Below are 14,217 nucleotides of genomic sequence, written 5' to 3' on the forward strand. Positions count from 1 at the left end.
TTTTGCATGTGTGAGAAACTGAAAAGATCGCTTGATGGAGAGAGAACTCTGAAGCTCAGATGCTGAAATTAATGCAAGCGTCATGCACTTCAGTCTATGTAGTAAACAAACCCGCACGTCTCTGCCATTCATTAATTCACACAGAGACGCGCAGAACACGGATTCATATTTCAAGCAACATTTGTGGCTTAACATTTACAGATACTGGTCCATATGGAGATTTGATTTGATTAATTTATGCTTTGAACAAATTCTATGACTGTCCATATTAAAATGTAAGTTTCATTTTCATGACTGGATTTTGAGATTCCGTCCTCGTTTTCTGCTTCGCGGAAATCATAGCGCTGAACTCGGTACTACCGGTACTTAAAGAAACCTGGTACCGTCACATTTACATTTTTTTAGCACCGACTTGGTACCGAAGTACCGGGTCTTTTGACAACACTATTTTAGAGTATGCACAATTTGTAAAATAAAGGGATATTTTTTCAATTCTGTGTTGAAGTAAGTTTAATTATTTGAGTGCATAAAAACAACTTAATTTATCCACATTCTTAAAATAGCCTTATTGAATTAAATTCTGAAATGTGTTTTGTGTATCTGGTTATCAAATGAAGGCATAAAACATTAATTTAATTTATCTTTAGATTATTGAACATTAAACTTAATTTTTTGGCAAACAGTGGATTTAGAATTAAAATTAGAACATGGATGAAATGCTGTGTGGTCATCCCTTAATAAAATAAAGTTATAATATTTTTAGTAGTACTAGTATGTACATTCTGCTGAACAAAAGTCATATATTTCTGCCGAAATGTATTCAAGGTAAACCAGACTTTTATTTTGATGGGTTTCCGTGAATATCTTCTGTGTGTAAATCATATGACGCTAGTTTTACTCAAATGAAATGGTAAAAGACTCATGAATTGACTGGCAGTTCAGTTGATGTTGTGTATTTATGTCCTCATTTAGTGAGATGACTAAATCGCGAGCATTGTGCGATTCAGTGTGTGTAACGGTATGTGTAGTAAACTGAACCGCGCATCATTCATTCATACAGAGGTATGATTGTGTAATATGAGTTAATGCACATCAGTTCATGTAAATCAGTGGAAAATTTATACAAATGATGATTCTGTGTAAAGAAATATTAAGTAAACTTGTATAAAAATATCAGTATTTTTCCAAATATGAACTAAAAGCTCTAATGGAAGTAATTCAGTAATGCTTGCATGTGACTGCCTGTCTGAGTTTTGTCGACAACCAGAGGCGGCACAAAATTAGGCAGGGCGCCTCATGATTTTCTATGCAGGAAAAACCCATATATATATATATATATATGTATGTATATGTGTGTGTGTATGTATGAAACAAAGAAAAGGGAACAAATATAGTAAAGAGAAACATGTATTACCGTTTTCTGCACCACTATTTGTCCAAATCTGTAGTGCTGCCACCTAGCTCACGATCTGGTTAAAAAAAATCTCTATTTCTTGATCTATTACTTGGTATTTAATAAGTCTTAATGTTCGTTACTGAGATGTAGGCAACTAAATGTATTGTCTCTCTCTTCTCTATATTTAATCAGTAAATATATATATTTTTTAATACATATTTAAACAAACCAATGAACATCATCATCTGAATAGATCATTGTCTGTAATCTAGGTGTCCACTTGGTCTGAACATGTTTTGGTTTGCTCATGTTTTTCTCTCTTCTTATGCTCTCTTTCTCACCAGATGGTCACAAGAACGAAGAAAATTTTTGTGGGTGGATTATCAGCAAGCACAGTCGTTGAAGATGTGAAACAGTATTTTGAACAGTTCGGAAAGGTAAGACCAGAACAACACTCCCTACTGATATTCCAGTATGAACATCTGCAGATTTCCATGCCTAGGCGAACACAGACTCGCTCGTGTCTGCTCCGGATGTATTCGTTACAGTGCAGTGCTGGAAATGAGGGCACAGGTGTGTGAAGGCGGTGTGGTTGATTCAGGAAACTGTTGTCTATGTTTTCAGTGATGTTGAAACTTACAGAGTGAAAGAAGTAATATATCCAAACATTTACTGCCAAGTAGCTGACATTGATTAGCACCTGTCTGGGGGTGGGGCTAAAATGGGTGTGGCTGGGATGAGATAAGTGAAGTTTGGGCTGGGAGTGGGTGGGGTTTGGCATTGTGGGTTATGGCTAGATTGTTGTAGTTAGACATAAGGGTTGAGTTAGACTGTATATTTATATGGATTTTGTTGCTATAGTCATGGAAATTTCAACTCTGAATGAAAGACTGCTGGCTGTTACTATTACCTGTCTGCTTGTATAAAAAAAAATTAATTGGAGTGTAAATATTCGCCACGACTGCCGCAATCATCATGGCTGAGCAGGACTTGATTGACTTGATTATATGAGACAAGCTTTTTTAGTTTCTTATGGCTCCTCTTCTTAGCTTCTCATGGAAGATTTTAAGAGCACAAACAAATCAGTGTGATTGAATATGTCATCTGAAAGCAGAGCCCCTCTCTTTCTCTTCTCCCAGCTCTCTCTCCCTTTCCCACAGGCTGTGAAAAGGCTCTCTTTCAGGCTTTCTTTCTCAGGTGGATTTGTATGTTTATTAAATAAACTGGCCAAAGGCTGTACACTGCCATTATCCTTGTGTATCTGTGCAGCACTGAGACTCCAACAGATGGGAACCTGGTTCTTTAGGCTTTTTTGAGAGAGACAGTGGTCAGGCAATTCACATGTCTCAACTGGACATGTTGGCAATTTCTTAGTGGACTTAAATGCCATCACTTGTGTGTGTGTATTTAATTTCAGTTGTCTCTGCATGTGTGTGGTTTATGTTCTTCAGTGCTCAGGGTGATTTTGTGTATGTTTTTAATTTGTGTGTGTGTGTGTGTGTGTTTTGGGTAATTTTGGCAGTTGGTTAAGAACCGAAAGGAGGAAACAGGTGGTGATTTCAGGGAAAACTTGGCTGAGAGAAGTTTTCAGTGTTTTGTTGGCTAAACAAGTGACAACACAGACCTTTTAAGGCCCCATGAAATCCCAAAATTAATTTTTTTTTTTTTTCCAAATACCATTTTTTTTTCCCTGTTAAAATTTTTATGGATTCTGTGTTATTTTTCCTAGACTCTTTTAATGGTTAAATAAAATTTTATGAACCAAAAAGCCTGTCTAATTAATTGAAATCATGAAACTTACAATATTACTTAGAAATGTATAAAAAAATCTAACCCTATGAAATATGTTTACATTTTTTTCTCAAATCCAGTCTTATTTTTTACCAAGTTTTTTTTCCATTAATTTTCTTGAATCCATTTTAATGGTTTCATTAAATATTAATAATCAAAATTATTTCCAATTCTGTCCACGTTTGCATTATTTCCATTTACGCAATTCCGTCTACATTTTTCACATCACGCAAATTATAGGGCCCTACTCTTTCTCATTCACATCAAATTAAAGAAATATTTGACTCAAAAATTAAACATTTCTAAAAATGTACTTACGCTCAGAGCATCCAAAATATACATGAGTTTGTTTATTAATTGGAATAGATTTTAAAAAATTAAGCATTACATAAATTGCTCACCTCACCTCTGCAGTAAATGGGTGCCGTCAGAATAGTCCAAATCAACAATTAATCCACATGACTCCTGTCTAATTAACATTTTGTGAAGTGAGCATGACTGTGAACACCACAAATCAGTTTTCAGCTGCAGTGAAATTCCTAGCCACAGGTGTCGCTAATAACAGGGTTTTCTGAATTCTCTATAGACCCTTTAAATCTATTCTGTCGGTCCTAATAATATTCTGCTCTTTTTTTTGTTTTGATACTAGTTGTCCATTGTAATGGAGGGATAGAAGCGGAGCAGCCGTTATTAAGCACAAACACTGATGTACTTCAAGCAGGTGTGTGCTTGGACTGAGAAGAAAACATACACAAGTGTGTACTAGAGAGTTCACTCAAGTGCATCTCAGAACATCACACAGACACACAGCTGGCCATCGCTCAGTATGACTCCCTCCACAGACACGAGAGAGAGAGCGAGAGAGAGAGAGACTGCTGCCACCTCAGGGTGCTTGTGTTCTTCCGTTCAGAGGAAACAGAGAATTGTTTTCAGAGGATACAACGATGGTGGGGTCAGAGACAGGAAATGTGTTTCTAATGTCATGGCAGATGTTTAGTGTGCACTGAGATTTTCTAAATAGCAGGCCGGTAATTAAAAAAAAGGCAGATGACTGTTTCCGTTTGTGTGGCGTCTGAGTGTATTGCTTCATTTAGTGACATGAATGCGTAATAACTTCAGCCAAATGGATTTAATGACCATTAGCAGATGTTCACTGCCCCAGCTACCACAAAATGACTCACAGACTCTGTTAAAAAACACCAAAATACAGGATCTGGATGCAGATTTCACTTCTCCAAATTTTTTTGTCTACCGTCTAAGGTCTGGGAAAAAAAAAAGAAAATATAAATGAGAATGTGCAAGGATGTCCTCGTTCTTTTGGAGTATTTGTATTTGTCATATTTATGTTCCACTGAAATCAGCTGTCTGATTTAGTTACAGGTGCACATTTTCACAACTTCACATTTCGTGTCCCATATAATACCACATATGCTTTCAGTGTGTGTGTGTGTGTGTGTGTATATATGTTAGACATACATTTGCCTAGAGTAAGTGCGAATACGTAGGTATAATAAACATCTTCCCTTGAAAAGAAAGAGGCAATTATTTTCATTAGAAAGTGTTGATGAGTGTGAGAGTGAATGAATTTTGCTTGATATGTATATTCGTGTGCATTTGTCTTTTGTGATGATATAAAGTATGTGAAATTCTTTCCTCTTTAGTAGCTGCTTATTATTTTACCTGCTTATTATTTAATATTTATATGCCTTAATCTATCATTCAAAAGTTTATGGAAATAAATATTTATATTCATCAAGGATGCGCACAATGAATCAAAATTGATTGTAAAGGCAATCTTACAAACATTTTCTGTTGAAAGTATTTTTCCATTTTTTCAAACTTTCTATTCTTCAAAGAGTCTGGGGAAAAAAATTGTTTCCACAAAAAATTAAAGCAGCATAACTTTTTTTCAACATTCATAAAATAAAAAATAATTCCTAAACAGCAAATCAGCATATTAGAATAATGTCTGAAGGATTACGTGACACTGAAGACAGAGAATTCAGCTTTACCATCAAAATAATAAATTATATTTTAAAATATATTAAAATAGAGAATAGTTATTGTAAATTGTTATAAAAGTTTTATAACGTTTTTTTGTTTTTTTATTATTATTTTTTTTTTTAATGCAGCCTTAAGCCTGGCTCACACTACAGGATTTTTAGGCCGATTTAGCCCCGATTTCCTCCTCCCAAGAATTTGGAGCAAACCTCTTGTCGAGCACCTCGATCTGACCCGATGTTCGGCGCTGATTATCTGCTAATATTAGGTGTTCACCGATCGGTGTCTCACACCTCCCGATCTGCTCGCACACAAATCGGGGCAGCCTCGATTTATTTTCAAACATGTTTGATATTTAGGATTTAAACCGGGATGATGATTGCTATATGATTACAGTATTATGATGGCTAAATGACAGTATTCACAGCCAATGCGGAAAAAACGCAAAACAGCTGAAGTACGGCTTCGTTGGATAGTGGAGATAGAGGAAACTGTTTCTTGACATTTTGTAGTATCACAACTGTCTGTATAATGTGTCAAAAGCGAATCACAACTGTAAGGAGAAATAGAAGCGCTGGAGTGAAATCTCCTCAGTTTTGAATGCACAAAAATTAAATAAAATTCGGCTGTGTATGATCACGCTAGTTGCTCCCTCTAGCATGATAATCTTAATGATATCTTGCAGTCTGTGATGTGCCATGAAGTTCAAATCTTGTAGTGTGTGCATGTTTCATATTTGAGGGATGATAATCTGCAAAGATTCTCCTTATGTGTGTGCTGCAACCAGATTTCAAAATCGGTTATGATTTTAAAACTCCTGTAGTGTGAGCCAGGCTTTAGTGAGCATAAGAGAATTCCTTCTAAACATTAAAAAATAAGATAGATGTTCCTGTGGACAGTCTGAATTCTGTTGGTTCTTCATGTGACAGGGTTTGCAGACAGCCATAAGATGATGTCCCCCTCTCTGACATTTAGAAGAGCTAATGACTTGAATGCCTGTGTGTCCACAGGGACTACAGAAATACACCCAAAACTGCAGCATTAGACAGATGTTTGTGCGATATTTAGGCTTCAGCACACTGTAAATGGAGTATGTATGTGTGGTGGTCTTGTACTGGCTCTGATACTGATCCTGAAACAGGCCAGTGCACCCGTGATACCCAGTGGTATCTGTCTGGCCCATGTGTTTTTGGAGAAATCTCAGAGAGCTATGACCAACCGGTGATTGACAGCAGCTCCTCAACTGAAAGAGCAATGCATTTAAAGAGTCATAGATTGTCTTGTGCTCTTAACAGTGCTTCTGAAAAGAAAATGATCTGCCTTTTGTGCTTTAGGTATTTTTATACACTCTGTTCTAAAGCATTTTAAACAAAATTTACACTGTTTGCTGTAGGGATGCACCAATCATGATTTCTCATGGCCGATTCCGATAACGATTTTTTAAAAAGCAAACTGGCCGATTCCGATACTGATTTCCGTTTTTTTTTTTTTTTTTTTTTTATCTTTAAGCAACAAACAAGAAAGAAGGAAAGTGTGCATAAACAAGATGTCTATTTGGTATTTAATAGGCCAAACTTTTGGCTATTGAAAACAATAACTGCAACCATCTGAAATTAACGGCATTAACTGCACAGTAAGTAGACTACATTCTATACAAACATGGATGATACAGACATCAGCATTTAGCTTTCGTTTTTGAATTGGTTTGAAACTACATAGAACTGGCCTTAAATTAAAAGATTAACTGTAACCATGTGAAATTAAAGGCAATAACTGCATAGTTCTACAGTCCAAACAACACAGTCAACACAGTAAGAGGTTTTTTAATCAGCATTCAGTATTTTAGTTTTTAAATTTGGTTTTAAATTAAAAAAAAGGTCTTTACCAGTGTCTTTATTTACAGACTAAATAAAAGTATGCTATATAAATAGATTATTTCAAAATGTTAAAATCAAATAATGTTGGTTCGAATAAAACAAAGATGCAAAGTGTTTTCATTCATCCAATTAAAAAAAAATAATTAGGGTAATGATTCACATCTATATTTTTTTTTAACTTGAGCCAATGAAAAATAAATAACTATTGTCTCAAGTAAAAAAATATAGATTTGAATCATTACCCTAAAATGTTTTAATTGGATGAATGAAACACTTTTTTCAGTGTGCTACAGCAGGTGATTTTTAAATCAAATTAAGTCGATGTAATTTTAAGGTAAAATAAAAATAATCATCCTATACAGAATTGACATTTATTTCTGGCTTTTCAAACATGTATGCAAGTTCTAATTTACACATACAAAAAAAAAAAAGTTTTGTCTGTTTAGTCTGTTTCATTTCTCATCTAACACGTGAGAAGTTGAGCTGAACATCTCTTCACGGTCTCCGTGTGTGCAGGGCGCGGAAAGTTACAGTACGCTTGTGCAGCTTCAGTGAGTAGGAAAGGGACTCCATTTGTGCGCCAGTACAACAACAGTTGTTCGCTTCCTGCTATCTGTGCCTCAGACGTGTAGCTCTGCACTTCCAGTGCTGATCGGCTGCCCGTGTCCTGTGCACAGATTTCAAAATACTTCCACACAAATGACATGATTACAATGAAGTCTGTGCACACGGGCGATTGTGGCCGATTGCCGATCATGTATTTTAAGCAAAAACCGGCCAGTTCCGATTTATGGCCGGTCAACCGGTGCATCCCTAGTTCAGAAAGGTAAGAAAAACATCTTCAAAGTAGTCCATGTGACATCAGAGGGTCAGTTAGAATTTGTTGAAGCATCGAAAATACATTTTGGTCCAACAATTGCAAAAACTACCACTTTATTTAGCATTGTCTTCTCTTCCGTGTCTGTTGTGAGTGAGTTCAAAACACTGCAGTTTAGTGATATCCGGTTCGCGAACGAATTACTCGATGTAACCGGATCTTCTTGAACCAGTTCACCAAATTGAACTGAATTTTTGAAACGGTTCACGTCTCCAATAAGGATTAATCCACAAATGACTTAAACTGTGAACTTTTTTAACTTGGCTGACACTCCCTCCGAGTTAAAACAAACCAATATCCTGGAGTAATTCATTTACTCAAACAGTACACTGACTGAACTGCTGTGAAGAGAGAACTGAAGATGAACACCGAGCCGGGCCAGATAATGAACGAAAGATTGACTCGTTCTCGAGTCAAGAACCGGTTGCTTCGGTTTTTGGGTCACCAGTAGTTCTTTCGGACAGTTCGATTCAATAAACCGGTTGAAGAAAACTGCTTCACACTGAATCACACAACACATGCGCAGTATAATCAGCTCCTCGGTTTTCGAATCGGAAGCGTCCAACAGCAACGGTTCTTGACTCGTGAAAGAGTCAATCTTTCGTTCGTTATCTGGCCCGGCTCGGTGTTCATCTTCAGTTCTCTCTTCACAGCAGTTCAGTCAGTGTACTGTTTGAGTAAATGAATTACTCCGGGATATTGGTTTGTTTTAACTCAGAGGGAGTGTCAGCCAAGTTAAAAAAAGTTAACAGCTTAAGTCATTTGTGGATTAATGCTTATTGGAGACGCGAACTGTTTCAAACAATTCAGTTCGATTTGGTGAACTGGTTCAAGAAGAACCGGTTAAATCGAATGATTCGTTCACGAACTGGATATCACCATCCTGAATAAAGTCGTAGTTTTTGTTATTTTTGGACCAAAATGTATTTTCGATGCTTCAACAAATTCTAACTGACCCTCTGATGTCACATGGACTACTTTGAAGATGTTTTTCTTACCTTTCTGGACATGAACAGTATACCGTACACACATTTTCAATGGAGGGAAAGAAATCTCTTGAACTAAATCTAAAATATCTTAAACTCTGTTCCCAAGATGAACGGAGGTCTCACGGGTTTGGAACGACATGAGGGTGAGTCATTGATGACATAATTTTCATTTTTGGGTGAACTATCCCTTTAATCTGTGTGACCGATTACATAATGTTAGAAATATTTTATGTTATTTTGAGAAGTGTAAAAGTATTTTTGGTTCATTATGAAACTCTAGCGGTGGGACAGATTGGACTGTGGTGTGCCACCAGGATCTGAGTGAGTAATGGGAAACACTGGGGCCAAATGTTTTTTGGTTACCAGAGTTCTGTAAAAAAAAAAATTGTATTCTCCAGAAGGAAAAGTCAAACAGGTTTGGAACCTCTTGAAGATCAATAAATTACCGTTTTCTTTGAGTGGACTATCCCTTTAAGCGTCACAACATTGAAGTGACATTGACAAATTGTTGTGCTAAGTTTTGTTTTTGAGTCACAATTATTCTGTTTAACAACAGACGTTTTGCTGTGGATAGATTTTAATGTGTATTTAGCAACATATTCTTTTAACCTGCTCTAATCCACTTCTGCCTTATCAAAGTTATGACTTAACTCTAATTTGCCAAGTTTAGGGTTTTTTTATGTCTTTAGAATATGAACTCTGGCAGTCTGAACAGCTCTGACAGAACTGAAATCTAATTGGCTTCATTGTGAGTGTCTCAAAGTAAGTATGTGCTGAGTGTGCATAATTTTTTTTCCTCTACCTTTTACGGTTTGATCGCTCACGTACTTCGGTACATAAACTCAGAGCCTCTCCTGAGACGACTTCCACCCACAGGCTGTCCTCTTAAAAGACAAAGAGTTATGTCCTTGTTTTTCCTCTTCCTCTGTCCTGTGTGTGTGTCAGGAAAGAGAGTGTTAAACCAGAGTGGATGAATTAACATCTTGCTCCAGATTAGGAGGATTTTTGTCTAAAGCCTCTTATTTGCCACACTTGAACAAACACGCTTGTGTGTGCTTTGGTTTTTGTCTGTGTAAGTTTTTTTTGCATAAATATCCTGAGTAAACAAAGCTCTTTCTTGTAATATCAGAAAATTTGGGCTTAGAAGGACCTCACATACACACACATACAGCTCAACAACGGTATCTGGCCTTAAGTAGCCTCATGTTTTTTCATTCATTTATGCTTCATTTGTCTCCTGCTATGTGAATGTCTCTAGTGAACAGAGAAATTAAAAGAATTAGTTCACCCATAAATGAAAGTCCTGCTCTTGTTTACTCACTCTTGATGTTCCAGAAGAAAGAAAATGATTTTGTTTTATTCTGTGCTACACAAATAGCTAAATTTTGACATGCATCACATAAAAGTAGCCAATAAGACTTGTGCTTCATATTCTTCTGAAGCCATACAATAGTTTTGTTTGAAAATCACTCTAAGTCGTAATTTACTCATCATCTCATTTTGTGTATCAAAGAAGAAAGAAAGGGCTGGAAATGACGAGAGGGTAGTGTGATGACACGGATTTCTTTTAAAGAAATCTTTCAAAAGTTTGGTGTCTGTAAGATTTTTTTTTTAATGTTTTTGAAAGAAGTCTCTTAAGCTCACCAAGGCTGCATTTATTTGATCAAAATACAGTAAAAACACTAATATTTTGAAAAATATTTACCATTTTAAAATATTTTAAATGATAGTATAACGTGGACCATAAAACCAGTCATAAGAGTCTGTTTTCTTAATCATTTTTAATCAAAATGATTTATACATCATCAGAAAGATGAATAAATAGGCTTCCTGTTGATGTATTAGAAAATTCTGTGATCTGAGTGTGCAAAAAATAGTGCTTACCATTGGATATTACAAATTACAAATTCATTTTTTATATATTTACTGTAGGAAATTTACAAAATATCCTCATGAGACATGATCTTTACTCAATATCCTAAAGATTTTTGGCATAAAAGAAAAATCTATAATTTTGACCAATACAATGAATTTTTGGCTAATGCTACAAATATACCTTTGCAAATTATGACTGGTTTAGTGGTCCAGGGTCACATTTATTCCTGTGATGGCAAAGCAGAATTTTTAGTCTTCAATTTCACCTGATCCTTCAGAAATCATTCTAATACGCTGATTTGCTGCTCAAGAAACATTTCTTATTATTATCAATGCTAAAAAGAGTTGTGCTGCTTGACATTTTTATATATTGACAAAAAAACTATTTTATAACATAATAGATGTTTTTACTGTCAATTTTGATTCATTTAATGCATCCTTGGTGAATAAGAGTATTCCGTTTTTTATTTTTTTGTAAGTCTTTCTGACCTCAAATGTTATGATCAAATTAATCATGGAGAACCTGCAGACTCTCTCATGGGATCTTCTTCCTAGGGAGACATTTTAGATAGCTTCAATATGTCTGTGGCCCTGTGACTCTGGAAATGTTTTAATTATAGTGAATTTTGCGGGTGAGGTTTCATTTCTGTGTCTGTGGTGACCTCTGACCCTCTAATGCAGCTCAGCTAAAGGCAATCTGAGGGAAGAATTCATAACTCTCTTTACTCATAACCTGAACCCACACTAAGATGTGCTGTTTTTATGTTTTTATTTATTATTTGGATGATGTGATTTTGCACTTGCTTTATGTAAGTAACAGTTCACTTTTTCTTCGTATCACCTTCCTGTTCTGTTGTAAATGGACTCTTCTCACCTCTCATGTCCATTTCCTGGTGCAAACCCTCTTAAAATATAAATATAACAGACTTAGTTAGAAATTTCAGAAAAAGCCATCACTACTTCAGTTTCTTTCTAGTGACTTCTGTAGTTATCATCATCATCACCATAAATGACAGATGAAATGAGGCCGACAAAAGGAGGGAGATTTGACTCTGTATGTGGCTTTAATCAACAAACTTGATCTATGCCTGTATATTTCCACGTGCTTTGCTCATTGACTTCTGCTTGACACATAATGACCCGGATCCCTGCAGGTGGCAGAGAAGACTGCTTGTCCATGTGCACCTGTCCAAGAAGAAGTTTCTGTGTACACAAAGAGATGATTCTCTGTGCTTTTAACAGTTTGTGAATTGAAAAATATAAAAACTGGTTTTAATTGGTAAAATATTTGAGAATCATGCTCTATTCTTTTTTTGAACAGACAGAGAAGGCAAGTTTCAACACGTCTTTAATTAGTGCTTCTTTACAAGGTTTTTGTGCTGTAACAGCTGTTAATACAATCTGGGTCTTTAGTTCAGTGGTAAAAAATGAACTACAGGCTCCTCAAACATGCTTAAAATCATTTTACTATTATTAGTAGTTATTTTTCCACCCTTTATTTTGCTCTGCTCTCTCCTTCTGAGGGTTAACGTCAAACACAATTGGATCATTTAAGTAATTTACAGCTTTCTGTTCAGTGCATCAAATCATCAGTCATACAGTTAATCACACGGACAGGTAGGTAGGTGTGTGTTTTGGTGTGTGTGTGTGTGTGTGTGTGTGTGTTGGTGTGTTAAGAAAATGGGAAGCTTCTAGATTGTCTTCGACCTGAAGTTACAGTGGCAAAAGCGAGAAACAAGGAGATGGTTTCTGACTATTCTTGCTGCCTAAGTGCTCGTGTGACCTTTAAAGAACAGCCTCTCCACTTAAACTGTGTATTTCTATCTAATGTAGCCATACTTTGAGGATGAAATGTTTAAGAAGAAAAAGGTACTTCTCTAGAAGTTTGTTAAATCTAACATACCTCATTTTGGAGACATCTCTGAAAGCATGTTTTATTTTATTTGTGTTATTTTGTTTATTTTTACATTTTATTTATACTTAGCGTGCACGTATGTGTTTGGAGAATCTGACAGAATGCTCATGATTAGAGATTGAACGATATGGGTTTTTCTATAGCCGATGTTTAGAGGTCAGGCTCAGCCAATGGCCGATATGTGATAAGTTTTCCCCTTTATTTGCATGCTAAAATGTCACACTAATAATAAGTGGATGCACAACATTTCTAAACTTATCATCATTTATTGAGCACTGACTAGAACCATCTCTCGAATCTTAATTTTGTGCACTGCACGGTATTAAAATAAAAAAATTAATCCAAAGTTAACCAAACAAATCAATAAACTGACCAAGTATTAAATATATAAAACAGGTTTTATATATATATATATATATATATATATATATATATATATATATATATATATATATATATATATATATATATATATATATATATATATATATATATATATATAATATGTATGTCAATCATTTACATAAAAGTTTTAGAGCATTTATCAAGTAGAATTTTTCAAGTTTGTTGGAACATAAATGTAAACTTAAATATACATTTAAATAAACACAATTTTAGAAATAAAAATGAATTAAACTGAAAAATATAAAAAAATAAATATATAAAAAATAGATAAAAGTAGTGCTGCAAACACACTAGCAACCAGCAACATTTGTGTTTGGTATAAATGACACAGAACATCTAAAGTACATTCTAATTTCAAACTTACATCGCAGTCTGTTCATTATTAAAATAAAGTACAGTCAACCAAACATTTAAAAGGTTACACTGGTCAGTTTAAATAGACCGTAGTATACCGGCCCACTCTGCTGTGATGCCAAGGACGTTTTTGCTCATGTTAAGAGGATGATCTTTTCCATCTAGTTTACATTAAAAAAAAATAAAAAATATTATAGTTTAACATTCAGATACATTGCGAATATGGAAACATTTGGATATGTGCAGAACGAGACGTGAGCAATAACCTCCAAATACATCTAGTCAAACCCGCGCTCGCTCGTCCTCGTATGGATCGGATCATTTTTCGGATCAGAAAAAAAAAGAAAAAAGGCCAAGACAAATGAACATACATTTTGTCTTTTTTTTTTAACATTAAATTATTAAATTAAAATATATGAAATCAACTTAAAGTGCACATGGCATAATATCTTCTTTTTAACATAATAGCCGGACTTCTCATCTCCCAGTCTGCTGTGATAAAGTGAGCAGTTATCATAGCTCTCCGTCCCCCTGGACGTCCACCCGTCCGTCGTGAGCGCAACAGAGGATGCTCGGGATAGTTCATCCACAACTTTTTTCTTCTCCTGTTCATAAAGATCTGGCACAATATTTTCACTCAAACCTCTTTCCTTCATCATTATATCTGACAGGGAAGCCAAAATGCGCGGGGCGTTCAAGCTCCTCCGTTCCTCCGCTCGCCATGACCACTGAGTGTG

At 35.5% G+C, this 14,217-nt stretch overlaps 1 protein-coding gene across 2 annotated transcripts in view; it reads left to right on the forward strand.

Annotated features, from left to right (window-relative positions):
- The window catches only part of msi2a (musashi RNA-binding protein 2a), a 192,925-nt gene that overhangs the window by 62,929 nt on the left and 115,779 nt on the right, over nt 1–14,217 (forward strand). Inside the window, exon 6 of one of the 2 annotated variants that reach the window (XM_059539962.1) lies at nt 1,741–1,833. The exons of the other annotated variant lie outside the window; for it this stretch is intronic. Within the exon in view, the coding sequence (XP_059395945.1) occupies nt 1,741–1,833 (93 nt within the window). The remainder of the gene's footprint in view (nt 1–1,740; nt 1,834–14,217) is intronic. 2 annotated transcript variants of the gene reach the window in all.

This window comes from Carassius carassius, chromosome 45, assembly GCF_963082965.1.
Source record: "Carassius carassius chromosome 45, fCarCar2.1, whole genome shotgun sequence".
In the NCBI taxonomy this organism is placed as follows: Eukaryota; Metazoa; Chordata; class Actinopteri; order Cypriniformes; family Cyprinidae; genus Carassius; species Carassius carassius.